Source organism: Phaseolus vulgaris, chromosome 11, assembly GCF_051622355.1.
Source record: "Phaseolus vulgaris cultivar YP4 chromosome 11, ASM5162235v1, whole genome shotgun sequence".
Lineage (NCBI taxonomy): Eukaryota > Viridiplantae > Streptophyta > Magnoliopsida > Fabales > Fabaceae > Phaseolus > Phaseolus vulgaris.
This window is the reverse complement of record NC_143508.1, coordinates 2,379,011-2,392,964: the sequence shown is the minus strand read 5'-3', so window position 1 is coordinate 2,392,964 and position 13,954 is coordinate 2,379,011. Positions and strand designations below refer to the sequence as shown.

Genomic DNA, 13,954 nt, shown 5'->3' with positions numbered 1-13,954 from the left:
CAAATCTCTACTAATTTTTCACAAAATAATCTATTTTTCCTTCGATAAATGACTTTAGAAACTAAACAATATTTATCTAAGCTTAAGCTTAAAATTAACGCATCTCATTCTATCGCTACTTAAATTTACAAAAGTTGTAAAAAATATCAAATCAATTTGTTTGAATAAGATTAAGGATTACAGTAAGTGAAAAAGGTTTTTTCACGATGATTTTATTTAGCATAATAAAAACAGTCAAATTTGGTGAGTATGACGATAATGAAAAAAGTTGGGTAATAATACATCCTTTATTTTAATACATGAATAAAGTTTTGTAAATAAATAAAAAGTCCCTCTCAAGCATAGTGTAATAAAAGACCAGAGATGAAAATGAAAAATTAGAATAATAAAGTTACATATATGTATATGTATGAAAATGTAAAGCTTAGATGTGTATTTCTTACAAAGTATATTAAGGATGCATCTTGAGAAACATTGAAATAATACAGCAGAATTAATTTGAAATAATACATATAGGTTTATTATTACTTTTATTTAATATTTTACTTTTGGAATCCCTTGTTTCATTTTTCCAAACCCTCAGTTCTAAAAACTGTTGGGCCCATTCGGCTGATTTATCAAATTTTCTATTTGCTAACCTTACATCTTATATCCGCACCAAATTGGCTAAAAAGCCTGGGCACTTTCGGCTGGCCGAGTAGTTATGCTATTTTCCACCCTTGTTTCAATATGCACACCACTTTAACTAGAATATCTGGGCCATTCGGGTAGCCCAATAGTTACTATTTAGAAGCTATGAGTTTATATCTGCACTACCTTCCCTAAAAAGCATGGATTCCTCCGCCTAGTCCAATAGTTACTATTTATAACCTTTGATTTTATATCCGGTCTACCATCCATAAAAAGCATGGGCTACTCCCCTTAACAGTTTTGCTATTCCTCACCCGTGTGATACTATCTCCACCACCTTTTCTAGAAAACCTTGGTCTTTTCGGCTGGGCAAGAGTTTTCTATTTGTAGCCTCCGATATGTTCGTAACATTCTATATTTAAAAATTATTATGAATCAACAAAACAAGTAGAGAAATACAATTGGCTTTGACCAATCAAGTTATATTTTCTTATTAATGAATCAAAATGCCACCTTTTTCATATTAATCCAAAACAATAAGTTTTATTCTTAATTTAGATACAGTTATTAGCACATTAATACAATATATACATCTTATTTTTAAAATAAAGAGTGATATTTTTCGTATATAAATTACCACCACAACTTCTGTTTTTATAATAGTTTCCATCAACATTTTTTTCAATATATAACAATCCAAAACACACATATATATAATTAGGAATATAAAATATTCATTTAATAAGAAAAAAAAGAAAAATTAAAAATATTATATTCTCTTAATATTTAATCCACATTTTACTTTGATATAAAATCAAATAACAATATATTTATTTAACTTAAAATAAAACCATATCTCATAAATCTAATTTAAATATTTATTTTGGTGTTATTTTTTAAAATTATTCTTAAAAATCACTATTTTCTTTATGTATGAGGGACATAATACTTAATCCATTCTTCCACTCCAAGCAGGTATGTTCTTCACAGCACTAAACGCTCCTTTTCACTTGCTTTTCAGTTTTCATATATAAAGATGAGTTTTTTTTTTTTTTTTTTTTTTCTTTAGACAGTCTCAAGTTTCCGAAATTCTATCTTCCCACCTCGTTGATCTTTTTCCCAATCTACTATTGCATTGCTAAACAGGTGAAGGATGGAGATAAATTTGGGAAAACTTGCATTTGATGTTGATTTTCATCCGTCAGATAATCTTGTGGCCACGGGTCTAATTGACGGTGACCTCCACCTGTATGTTGCTATTAAAGTTGCAGCTTTCATGGCTAACACATTTATTTATTATTTATAATTTTTTTTACTTTTTTTTTGCATTGATGATAATTATTGATTGTGTGTGCTGCAGATATCGTTACAGCCCTGATAGTGTCCCTGTGAGGTATAAAGTCTGTACCTTGTTTTTTTATCTGTTTGATACTTGTGAACTCACATACATGTTGACTTTATTTGTTTGCTTAGTGTGGTTGTTGTTCACTGATTGATGCTGCTAATATGTAATTATCTGTTGCAATTATTAATATTATTTTATTATTTATTCTTTCAGGCAATTGGAAGTTCATGCACACACTGAGTCTTGCAGGGCTGTTCGATTCATCAATGGTGGACGTGGTAATGCTGTTTATTTTGGATGTTGTGTATGATTTCTGTGAGTTTGAGTTTTAAAATGCTTATGGTTATGTTTGTCTTTTAGTGCTATTAACGGGTTCTCCAGATTGCTCTATACTGGCTACGGATGTGGAGACTGGATCTACAATTACCCGTATTGAGAATGCTCATGAGTGAGTAGATTTACTGCAATTACACATTTGTTGTGATATGGGTTAAGGAGAATCACTGTATCATCATTGCTTTAGAATTTGTATTTGCTTTTTGTTGTGATATAGGGCTGCAGTAAATAGATTGATAAACCTGACCGAGTCAACTGTTGCCTCCGGAGATGATGAGGGTTGTATAAAGGTATATTTCTGCTCTTATTTCAATTTCTCAGAATTTGTATTTTGTTTGAATTTCAGATTTTTTTGTACATGGATTATTAGTATTTTACATAGATATCCAATCATTTCTATGATAGTGGATGGTAGCAATAGATTGATCTCTTGTTTTAAAATTTAACAATCTTTGCCTAGCTCTTAAATTGATAAACCTTACTTAGTATTGCTCGACTAATTTGAAAGCTACGCATGTGCAAGCATAGAAAATACCAGGTCAATTATCAATCCTGTCATATCCATTTGACCACAATCCCTTTCTTTCTGCAGCACCCCCACACCACATCATTGTTTCTTTTATTTTATACATGTATATTTTTAATTTTATTTTATTTTTAGTGCTATTTTGTTTAGAGTCACCACTACTGTTCTGAAGATAGCTGCAATATTGATCTTTTAGAGTATTGGGAAGGTCAGATTATTAGAATTTTCTCAATGTCTTTTATTTACCTCTTGTTGTAGGTTTGGGATACCAGAGAACGCTCTTGTTGCAATTCTTTTAATGCCCATGAAGATTACATTTCAGACATGACTTTTGCATCTGATGCTAGGAAACTTTTGACAACAAGGTAGCAAATTCATGTAGTTTACCTGCCCCAAGTTATCAAAGGATATAGTCTTAATTCTTATTTTCCATAAATTTCCTTTTTGTTAGTGGAGGACTCTATCTGTTTGCAATCTTCGAAGAAATACTGTAAGTTGAATGTGTTTTCTGGTTCCTCTTAAAACTTGCGTTCTCTTTATTTATTTCATGAATTTTAACCACCCTTTCATGATTTGTTTGATAGGTGCAAACTCGATCTGAATTCTCTGAAGATGAGTTGCTGTCTGTTGTTTTAATGAAGGTATCAAAGTCATGGCCCATGAATTTGCAGTGAATTCTTATGCTTTTATAGGACTTTTTTAAATATTTCTGTCTTTCTTTGTACTGAAAGGTGTACTGTGTTTGACACTAACCTCTTAAATGATCACATTACTAATGTTTACATTTTTTTGTCTGGAGTGACCAGAATGGTAGGAAAGTTGTGTGCAGCTCACAAACTGGAATCATTATGTTCTATTCATGGGGATGCTTCAAGGATTGTAGGTATATGATGTGGAATGTGTCTGAATTAAATGATCAATGATCAAAATATTGTTTCTGGAGGAGAGGCTGAGAAGCCTTAACCGAATGTTTTCCTTAGCTTGTATTTCTTGTTGTACTGATGTTCTAACTAGTTGGTTTCAATTTCAGTGATCGATTTATTGATCTCTCTTCCAACTCTATTGATGCAATGTTGAAGGTGAATCAACAACATAACACAGCTATTTCAGCTTCAGTAGATTTTTTGATCATTCTTAAATGTTGTAATAAACTTTCTTTGATGTTATTCTTAGGTTGATGAAGATAGAATTATTGGATCAGAGAATGGAATTATCAAGTGAGTCTTTTGCTACTGGAGAGCATTGTGCCTCTTTTATGAATTGTACTTCAATATTTTATTTCTTATATTCTCTGTTTCAATTATATTGGTGTTATTTTTTTTCAGCTTGGTCGGGATATTACCCAACAGAATCATCCAGCCAATAGCCGAACACTCAGATTGTCCTATTGAGTGTCTTGGTAACATATTGTCTCTTCCACTCTTAGCATTTAATGACTAGTTCAGCTTGCATGTGAAAACTGTTGTTTTAAGCCTCAATTTCTTCATAAGTTTTTCTGTCCTTAGCATGGATTCGATAGTTTTCATTGCAAGGTGATTTTGGCACTTCATCCATGATTTCAGTGGTTTCTGTCTCATTATTACGTGCTTGAGCATTAGCATGCATTTTTTTTTGTATGTTTTCATATCCTTTTCTTATTCTTGGTTTCTTATAAGCTTCACTTATAATTTCTTTGGTCTTGTAGCATTCTCTCAGGAAGTTTCTTGGAAGCATCGCACATGATCAAATGTTAAAGGTACGAACTTCTCTGTTCTAATTCCTTAAGATCTAATGGAATTTTTCCTCTGTCACATTTATACTAGGCAGTCATTATCGTGATTGACATAAACCTGTCCTTTCTGATTTTACTCAGACTTCCTAACATTTGTATGAAGAAACGTTGCCTCAAATATAAAGGGGTATCTAAGGTGTTTAGGATTTTTGAGTAAAATCAGTTCGCCAGCTTTTTCTAATGGTAGATTTTAGCAATATCTCTAGCGGTCTGGATTAATTGGGATTGTCACTAACAATTGAAAAGGGGACAATTCATGGTATGTGTTACGGAAGAGAGTTGATCTAGTTGTAGGGCTTATAATGATGTTTTATACCATATGTTGATTATTTGTATAATGGTCCTGTCAAAATTATAGTTTATGGCATTTAAATATATAAGTTAAATCAGTTAATCATCATATGGTTGTCAGAGCATTAAAAAGAATTTAGAACATATATGTATGTTAACATACTGGTTCGATGAGTTTGCAACAATTTTGCTTAAAATATAGTCTCCCAGTCTGAGGTATCTTTCTTAATAATAAGAGAAGGTGGGTAATTATAAAGAATGTAAACAATTGATTGTATGTGTGTCTGTATTTTACTATAATTTTATAGTTTGTACTAAAGAAATTGTCGTTTGAACATTCTCAATTGTTCTTTTGTGCAGCTTTGGGATTTGGATACCATATTACAAGATACAGGAAACACAAACAAATACTGGAGTGGTTGATAGTGATGATAAATGAAACTAGATAAGGATTCTTCAAAGTTGAGTAAAGGTAAGAGATGATTTACCATGGATGTGAATGTTATAAATGTCCATAATTAAAGAGTACAGTTACATTACGATTTTTGGAAGGCAATGTATATGCTGTGCTTCAATTTGTGTTAAAAATTTTGTTACAGGGAACAAGAGAAAGAATGCAAATAATGAACAAGCCTTTGGTGGTTCGAACAACTTCTTTGCCGATTTATAGGAGAGATTTGAATGCAACTTTTGTTTAATGTGATGAGACGACCCACAAGAAGATGAAGTATCAGAAGTCTCGCAAACACAGGAAATGATGGACATCTCCATTGTTGCACCTGCTATCAAATCATTATAGTTAAGACTCTGCTGTGGTTTCAAGAAATTTAAATTAAAGCATTAAAAGCAAAGTTATAAATTTCAATTCAGGAAATAGATTACTTTCTGTGTTGGGTTTGAGATATTAACGATGTCACCTTACATAAAGATTAAAGTAAAGAAATGTGTTTTTAAGTGTGATTGACAAATGAAGGTCTTCAAGCGAAGGATTGTAAACTAATTGAAGCTTGAAATGATAAAATAAAGAATCAAAACCATATAAAGAATTTAAATTTGTTGAAAATCATACTTTTGTGTTGTTACTCAAAAATTAAGTCCTAATAAGTATTTAGGATTTTCATGATATTCTAAGTGAGTAAATGCTTGAGGGGTAATTACTTAGTCTTAGATCTTATATGAAAACTTCACTAGTAGAATGTACTGTGTCTTAAGATTTTTTTCATAGTTTTCGTAGATGGCTAAAACATGCCAATTGTGTGTATTATTTGTTTAGGGTTAATCTCCAGCTTTTTTTAATTATTTAATTTGCAAATAAAAAAAAAACAGCTAACACTTTTAATTTGCAAAAAATATGAAATAGGAAACGGAAAAAGTGAGATACAAAAATGGGCGTTTAAGTTTAAATAAAATAAATTAATAGACAAGGCATCAGATTTTAATTATATAGACCAGTGAAAACAGATAAGCTCTTGTACATGTTCCTTATGACGATAAAAAAAAGGTTAATTTAATTAAAATATTATTATTAATGAATTATTATAATAATTATCCCAATGAGAAATAGTGCTGAATGTCCATATTTTTTATGACAATAAAAAACTTTGAGTATAATTTAAAAAATTGGTATAACGATTATTGTAGTGAAAATAATTACCTAAATCTAAAAATTAAAGTATAATAAAATATGAAGTAATAGTTATAAAAATCATTTATTTCTCTATTAACTGTTATAATTATATAACAAAAATACTTTTCAATTTTACATTACTGTTTATTATCAATAGTTTAATATGGATTATAAAAATAAAAAGTTGGTTAATTATGAAAGTTAAAATCGTAAAAGGAATATGTAAAATCACATTACCATCAACATATTAGTTTCCAGTTGGTGGAATAGAAAAAAGTCTCAACAAAAAAAAAAAAAGGAAAAGATATTAGGTCAGATGTTTTAGGTAGAAACTGTTGTTCTGAAATAAGGTGATTGGTGCTTAACAAGATATATATAATTTTGTTGGATTTGATTTGATTTGATTTCATATTGTATTGCTATTTTTTTTTTAAAACATATTAATAATAATAGCAAAATATGTTTTCAGAATAATTATATTTGAAAAAAATGACCTTTATTAATTTATATTATATAATTAATTTTATTTATTCTACTATAATATAAACATAAATATTACTAAATGATAATAAAATTAATTATATGAAAAATATAATATATAATTAGTGTAGTGATTATATCTGTAAATATAATAAGTTATTAATTATATAATCTCCTATGTGTTTATCTATTATTTAAATAAATATTCCATTATATAATAAATATTTCATTATATTTGCGTATATAATTGCTTATACGTTTTGATCAATTAATCGATTAGTGTTTTCTTTTTAAAAATGATTGCAATTATACCAAGAATTTTTTTTGCCTCATTTTCTGATATGCTTTCACTGCTTTTCTTTGTTTCTATTTGTCTGCAAATTTATCAGCGGAAACAAATAGATCCTAAAAAAAATAATGAATAAAGATGAATATGAATTTCACTTGAAAGCTATTAAATAGTTTATTAAATAGTGTATTTGTATCGAACACATGTATCGAATACCAATATTCGTAGGACAGGTATTGTAAAGTGTTAAATTAAAAAAATATTTATTAGATTTCTGACAATTATAGCACAATTCTAATACAATTTTAAAAATGAGATATAAATTAATTTTCTAAAAACTCAAACTTATTTTATAATTTTTTAGTATGATTATAAAAAATAAGAAACAAATTATTTTAAACCAGTAAAAAACTGAAATATACTTGTGCAAATTATGAATTTATATAATTCATAATTATATAATATATTGATCTATGTCCATGTGTCCTATATTTTAAAAATAATACGTTTCTCCGTGTCCGTGTCGGATCAGTGTGTATCAGTGTTTGTAGTACAAAGATGAACAATAACTACAAGAAAATCATTAAAAAAATCAATTTTAGAGACAAAAAAATTATTAGTTATGTTCAGAAAATTATATACTATTTTAGAGACTAAAGTTATTGACATCTAAATTAGATACTAATTTATAAATTATTTATTAATAATAAATAATTTTAATATGGTTGAAAGGGAAATAATTGTCCAAACATAAAGAGAAATAATTGTTCAAATATAACATTATAAGAATATTAAAAAATAATCTAAGAGTTACAATAAATAAATAAATAAGTTACATTCTTTATTTATGTTAAAATATTATTTATAGTCTTTGATAATATTAAATTAAAACTTAATTATAATAATTAACATTTTTTTAATGATATAATGTTATTTTTTTAAATTATAATATTATCTTTTGTTTGTAAAGTTACAAATTAAATTAAAATTTTATTATTAATAAGTATATTAACCTTTGAAGTCATAAAATTTTAAAGTATAAATAAAAGATTTAAAATGTGCGAGATCTACAATAGAAGAAAATCATTAATTAAAAACTAACTTTATAAATTAAAATAATTAATTACTATATTGATTAAGTTAGATATCATTTTATAAGTTAAAAAAATGGTTAGTATTTAAATTACTCTTTATTATTAATAAAAAATTATAAAATATTATCTTTTAGAAATAACTTTATAAATTTTTATTAATGATATAAATCACTTTAGATACCAATAGTATTTTAGTCTTTAAACTATAATTTAACTTAATTACTATAATAAATAATTTTTTATTTATTTTTCAATTTAGTAGAAATTGAATGATTTTATATAATTATAACCAAACTTGCATAAAATCTTACCAATAATGTAATGTACTTATTTTGGTAAAAAATTGTTATCAAGTTGAAAATTATTAATTTTGAATTAACAAAGTTCACTGTATTAAATGCATTAAATGTTAAGGATAATTGTATTTCAAATATTATAGTAAGTTTGACAAAAACAAACTAAATATATCTAAAAACTGAAAAAAAAATGTTGTAGGAATTAAATGGTTGAATTTTGTCATTTATTTAATTTGTAACGTAATATATTAACAAATTAAAACACCATTAAGTACATTAAGTAACGAAATTATGAAATTAAAATTTCATTGATACTACTCTCATCTAGAAACAACTATAAGAATTACTATTTGCACTAAGATTTAAACACTCACACTAGTATATTTGAGAACTGTGATCAAGTATTTCTAAATCACGCAGAGAAACACCTTTCCTTGAAAAACACTGTTGCAATGACTTTCCATTTCAATCAATTTTTTTTTCTGGGAATTGTAATTGTTGCTCTGGTTCTACCTCAAGGTAATTAGTAAAATGATTTCATATTTTAGTTTGTTTATAACATATAACTTTCATGATTCTTTTTTCTAAGCTACTTTCTAGTCAACATTAAAGGAGAAGGCAAAATAAAGTAGTTAATAATTTTGTATCCATTTTATATGTTGAAAACTTAGATAATAAATGAAATAAATTTATTTACAAAACATGTGAACTTGTTTCTTTGTGACAGAAGTGATCGTTGCAGAACCTGTTATTGGAGCACCACTAACAACACAAAGTGATTCACCACCAGCAGATTGCAATACATTAAAATGCAGTTTTGGTGCAGATTTTTGTGATATATGTTGCAAGGGACAAAACCACAAGAGTGGAACATGTGTCAAAAAAGTCTATTATTATTTTTGTAAATGTGAGGATTAAACTTGTAATGCATCCATTCATATTTTATGATAAAAATTTAATAAAATTGATATGTTTTTAATTATCATTTTATTCCAATAACAATAAAAGTTTGGGCTAGCATTTTTGTGAAAAATTAGTAAAAATAAATAAATTTGCAAGATAAGGAATTATTAGAAAAAGAATTACAATTTCATAGATAATATGAGATAGAAAATATAATGTAATAAAAAAAATCATAATTGTTGTCATTTTCTTATATTTTATATTTAACTTACATGTTTTTCATGTTTAGTTGTATAGAAAGAGAATTGGTTAATATTATCTTCAATAAATTACTTTAAAATAAGATATATGAATTTGTTATTCAAACAAGTCAATCTCGTTTTAGAGTGAATAATATTTTAAAAATAGGTTTAATTACCTTATTCGTCTTACATTTCTAGTCAATATTCAATCTAGTATAGTGGTTTTTTAAAAAATCAATTTGGTCCCTAAGTTCTTTAAAATGTATTCAAAGTGGTCCTTTCCGTTTATTCTCAGCTTATGGCGTTAAGTGGTGCTTATGTGGCACTGACGTGTCAAGTGAGGTGGATTATGGTTACATTAGTTTATTCAATAATGAACTAGGGTTAGGGTTATTGTGATTTGAATTGGGGATTACAAATTTTTGAAATTGAAAGCACAATTTAGGGTTTCTGATATACGAGGATTGCTCCCCTAGTTCGATTCTGTGGTGCGATCGTGAGCTACGATTGTAAGTTGCGTTCCCGTGGTCCATTCAGAGGTGCGAGATCCAGAGGAGGTGAAGGGGCAGGAGAAACGTTTAGTACAAATACTCTTATTTTTATTTTGATATTGTCCAAAATATATTCACCATATACTTAACTAATGTATTTTCACAATTGGCATGTATAGAATACCAATACTACTCGCAGGACAGATATTAGTGTGAAGTGTCAAATTTAAAAATTATTTATTGGATTTCTGACAATTATAGCACAATTCTAACACAATTTTAAAAATGAGATATATGTTTTAATTTTCTAAAAGCTTAAACTTAATGTATAATTTTTTAGTATGATTATAAAAATAAGAAACAAATCCTTTTGAACCAGTATTGAAAAACATTTTTTTGCTAAAAAAAACTGAAACATACTTGTGCACATTATGAATTTATATAATTCACAATTATATAATATATTGATATATGTCCATATTTCCTACATTTTAGAGATTATGCGTTTCTCGGTGTCATGTGTAACAGTGATTGTAGTACAAAGATGAACAATCACTACAAGAAAATCATTAAAAAAAACAATTTTAGGGACAAAAAACTATTAGTTTTGATATGGTTGAAAGGGAAATAATTGTCCAAATATAAAGGAAAATAATTGTACAAACATAACATTATAAGAATATTAAAAAATAATCTAAGAGTTACAATAAATAAATAAATTACATTCTTTATTTATGTTGAAATATTATTTATAGTCTTTGATAATATTAAATTAAAAATTAATTATATTAATTAACATTTTTGTAATGATATAATGTCATTTTTTAAAATTATAATATTATTTTTTTTTGTAAAGTTACAAATTAAATTAAAATTTAATTATTAATAAGTATATTAACCTTTTAAATCATAAATTTTTAAAGTATAAATAAATGATTTAAAATGTGTGAGATCTACAATAGAAGAAAATAAGTAATTAAAAATAAACTTTATAAACTAAAATAATTAATTACTATATTGATTAAGTTAGATATCATTTTATAAGTTATAAAAATTGTTAGTATTTAAAGTACTTTTTATTATTAATAAAAGATTATAAAGTATTTTCTTTTACAAACAACTTTATAAATTTTTATCAATAATATAAATCACTTTAGATACCAATAGTTTTTTAGTCTTTAAACTATAATTTAACTTAATCACTATAATAAATAATTTTTTTATTTTTAAATTTAGTAGAAATTGAACGATTTTATATAATTAGAAGCAAACTTTCATAAAATCTTACCAATAATGTAATGTACTTATTTTGGCAAAAAATTAATATCAAGTTGAAAATTATTAATTTTGAATTAGCAAAGTTCACTGTATTAAATGCATTAAATTTTAAGGATAATTGTATTTCAAATATTATAGTAAGTTTGACAAAAACAAACTAAATATATCCAAAAACTGAAAAAAAAAAAGATGTTGTAGGAATTAAATGGTTGAATTTTGTCATTTATTTAATTTGTAACGTAATATATTAACAAATTAAAACACCATTAAGTACATTAAGTAACGAAATTATGCAATTAAAATTTCATTGATACTACTCTCATCTAGAAACAACTATAAGAATTACTATTTGCACTAAGATTTAGACACTCACACTAGTATATTTGAGAACTGTGATCAAGTATTTATAAATCACCAGAGAAACACCTTTCCTTGAAAAACACTCTTGCAATGACTTTCCATTTCAATCAAATTTTTTTCCTGGGAATTGTAATTGTTGCTCTGGTTCTACCTCAAGGTAATTAGTAAAATGATTTCATATTTTAGTTTGTTTATAACATATAACTTTCATGATTCTTTTTTTTAAGCTACTTTCTAGTCAACATTAAAGGAGAAGGCAAAATAAAGTAGTTAATAATTTTGTATCCATTTTATATGTTGAAAACTTAGATAATAAATGAAATAAATTTATTTACAAAACATGTGAACTTGTTTCTTTGTGACAGAAGTGATCGTTGCAGAACCCGTTATTGGAGCACCACTAACAACACAAAGTGATTCACCACCAGCAGATTGTAATACATTAAAATGCAGTTTTGGTGCAGATTTTTGTGATATATGTTGCAAAGGACAAAACCACAAGAGTGGAACATGTGTCAAAAAAGTCTATTATTATTTTTGTAAATGTGAGGATTAAACTTGTAATGCATCAATTCATGTTTAATGATAAAAATTTAATAAAATTGATATGTTTTTAATTATCATTTTATTCCAATAACAATAAAAGTTTGGGCTAGCATTTTTGTGAAAAATTAGTAAAAATAAATAAATTTGCAAGATAAGGAATTATTAGAAAAAGAATTACAATTTCATAGATAATATGAGATAGAAAATATAATGTAATCTAAAAAAAATCATAATTGTTGTCATTTTCTTATATTTTATATTTAACTTACATGTTTTTCATGTTTAGTTGTATAGAAAAAGAATTTGTTACTATTATCTTCGAGAAATTACTTTAAAATAAGATATATGAATTTGTTGTTCAAACAAGTCAATCTCGTTTTAGAGTGAGTAATATTTTAAAAATAATGATTTTTTCTCTAAAACTTATCACTTGAAAATATGATTTTTTATTGTTTGACGAAAGGGACATCTAAGAATTTTTTTAATTAAAAAATATCATTTTAAGCGAGGATTCTAACAATGTGATGTGTTTAATGTATGTTTGGTGTGAGATGATAGTTATTATGAGAATATAATACAGCGTGTGACATCCAAAATATTTATCAAAAGTTATGATTTTTAATATTAATTTGTTTACATAAAATAAATATCACAAAATAATAAATTCTAAAAAGAATTATTATTGTTGAACCTAATGATTGATACTTAGTTTATTACTTAGTTTGCAAGTTAAAAAAGGATGTCATCTAAATTAACATATGATTAAGTATTCACTTTCATTCATAAAAATCATAAAAAAAAAATCATACAATCACTACAAAAGAAATCATCATATAGAAATTAATTTTAGAGAAAAAAAAATTAGTTATTATATTGATAAAAGTAAATACTTTTTTAGAGACTCAAAAATTTTTGGTATCTAAATTATTTTCTATTATTGATAAATAATTTTTAAATTGGTATTCAATTAGCCACCTAGGTTTAAATACCAATTATTTTTAAAAAATTTATTAAACTTTTTTTTTTTAATATACACTGAAAACATTTGGGCTTAGTCCAAAATATTTAGTACAATCACTCTTATTTTTATTTTGATATTGTCCGAAATATATTCACCATATACTTAACTAAAGTATTTTCAAAATTGGCATGTATGGAATACCAACACTACTCGTAGGACAAATATGGGTAAAATGTCAAATTCAAAAATTATTTATTGAATTTCTTACAATTATAGCACAATTCTAACAAAATTTTAAAAATGAGATATATGTTTTAATTTTCAAAAACTCAAATTTAATGTATAATTTTTTAGTATGATTATAAAAATAAGAAAGAAATTCTTTTGAACCAGTCTTGAAAAACATTTTTTCGCTAAAAAAAAACTGAAACATACTTGTGCACATTGTGAATTTATATAATTCACAATTATATAATATATTGATCTAT

General features: G+C 25.9%; 1 protein-coding gene and 1 long non-coding RNA gene across 3 annotated transcripts; both read left to right on the top strand.

The window, feature by feature from the left end:
• Window positions 1–1,605: 1,605 nt before the first annotated feature.
• On the top strand, window positions 1,606–5,867 carry LOC137810045 (WD repeat-containing protein 55-like). Its single transcript, XM_090297153.1, is given in 18 exon segments — window positions 1,606–1,878; window positions 1,991–2,023; window positions 2,189–2,253; window positions 2,336–2,423; window positions 2,529–2,601; window positions 3,096–3,202; window positions 3,294–3,327; window positions 3,422–3,478; window positions 3,644–3,720; window positions 3,868–3,916; window positions 4,011–4,054; window positions 4,163–4,236; window positions 4,400–4,407; window positions 4,522–4,572; window positions 5,260–5,306; window positions 5,308–5,330; window positions 5,333–5,371; window positions 5,499–5,867. Coding segments are annotated over 18 exon segments (1,035 nt in total). The 5' UTR covers window positions 1,606–1,783; the 3' UTR covers window positions 5,570–5,867.
• Window positions 5,868–9,073: 3,206 nt separating this feature from the next.
• On the top strand, window positions 9,074–9,667 carry LOC137810649 (uncharacterized). Of its 2 annotated transcripts, none has more exons than XR_016517168.1 (2): window positions 9,074–9,204; window positions 9,416–9,667. It is a non-coding gene; the product is annotated as an uncharacterized LOC137810649 (long non-coding RNA). The 2 variants fall into 2 exon arrangements; XR_011080942.2 differs by having other exon boundaries at window positions 9,413–9,667.
• Window positions 9,668–13,954: the final 4,287 nt, after the last annotated feature.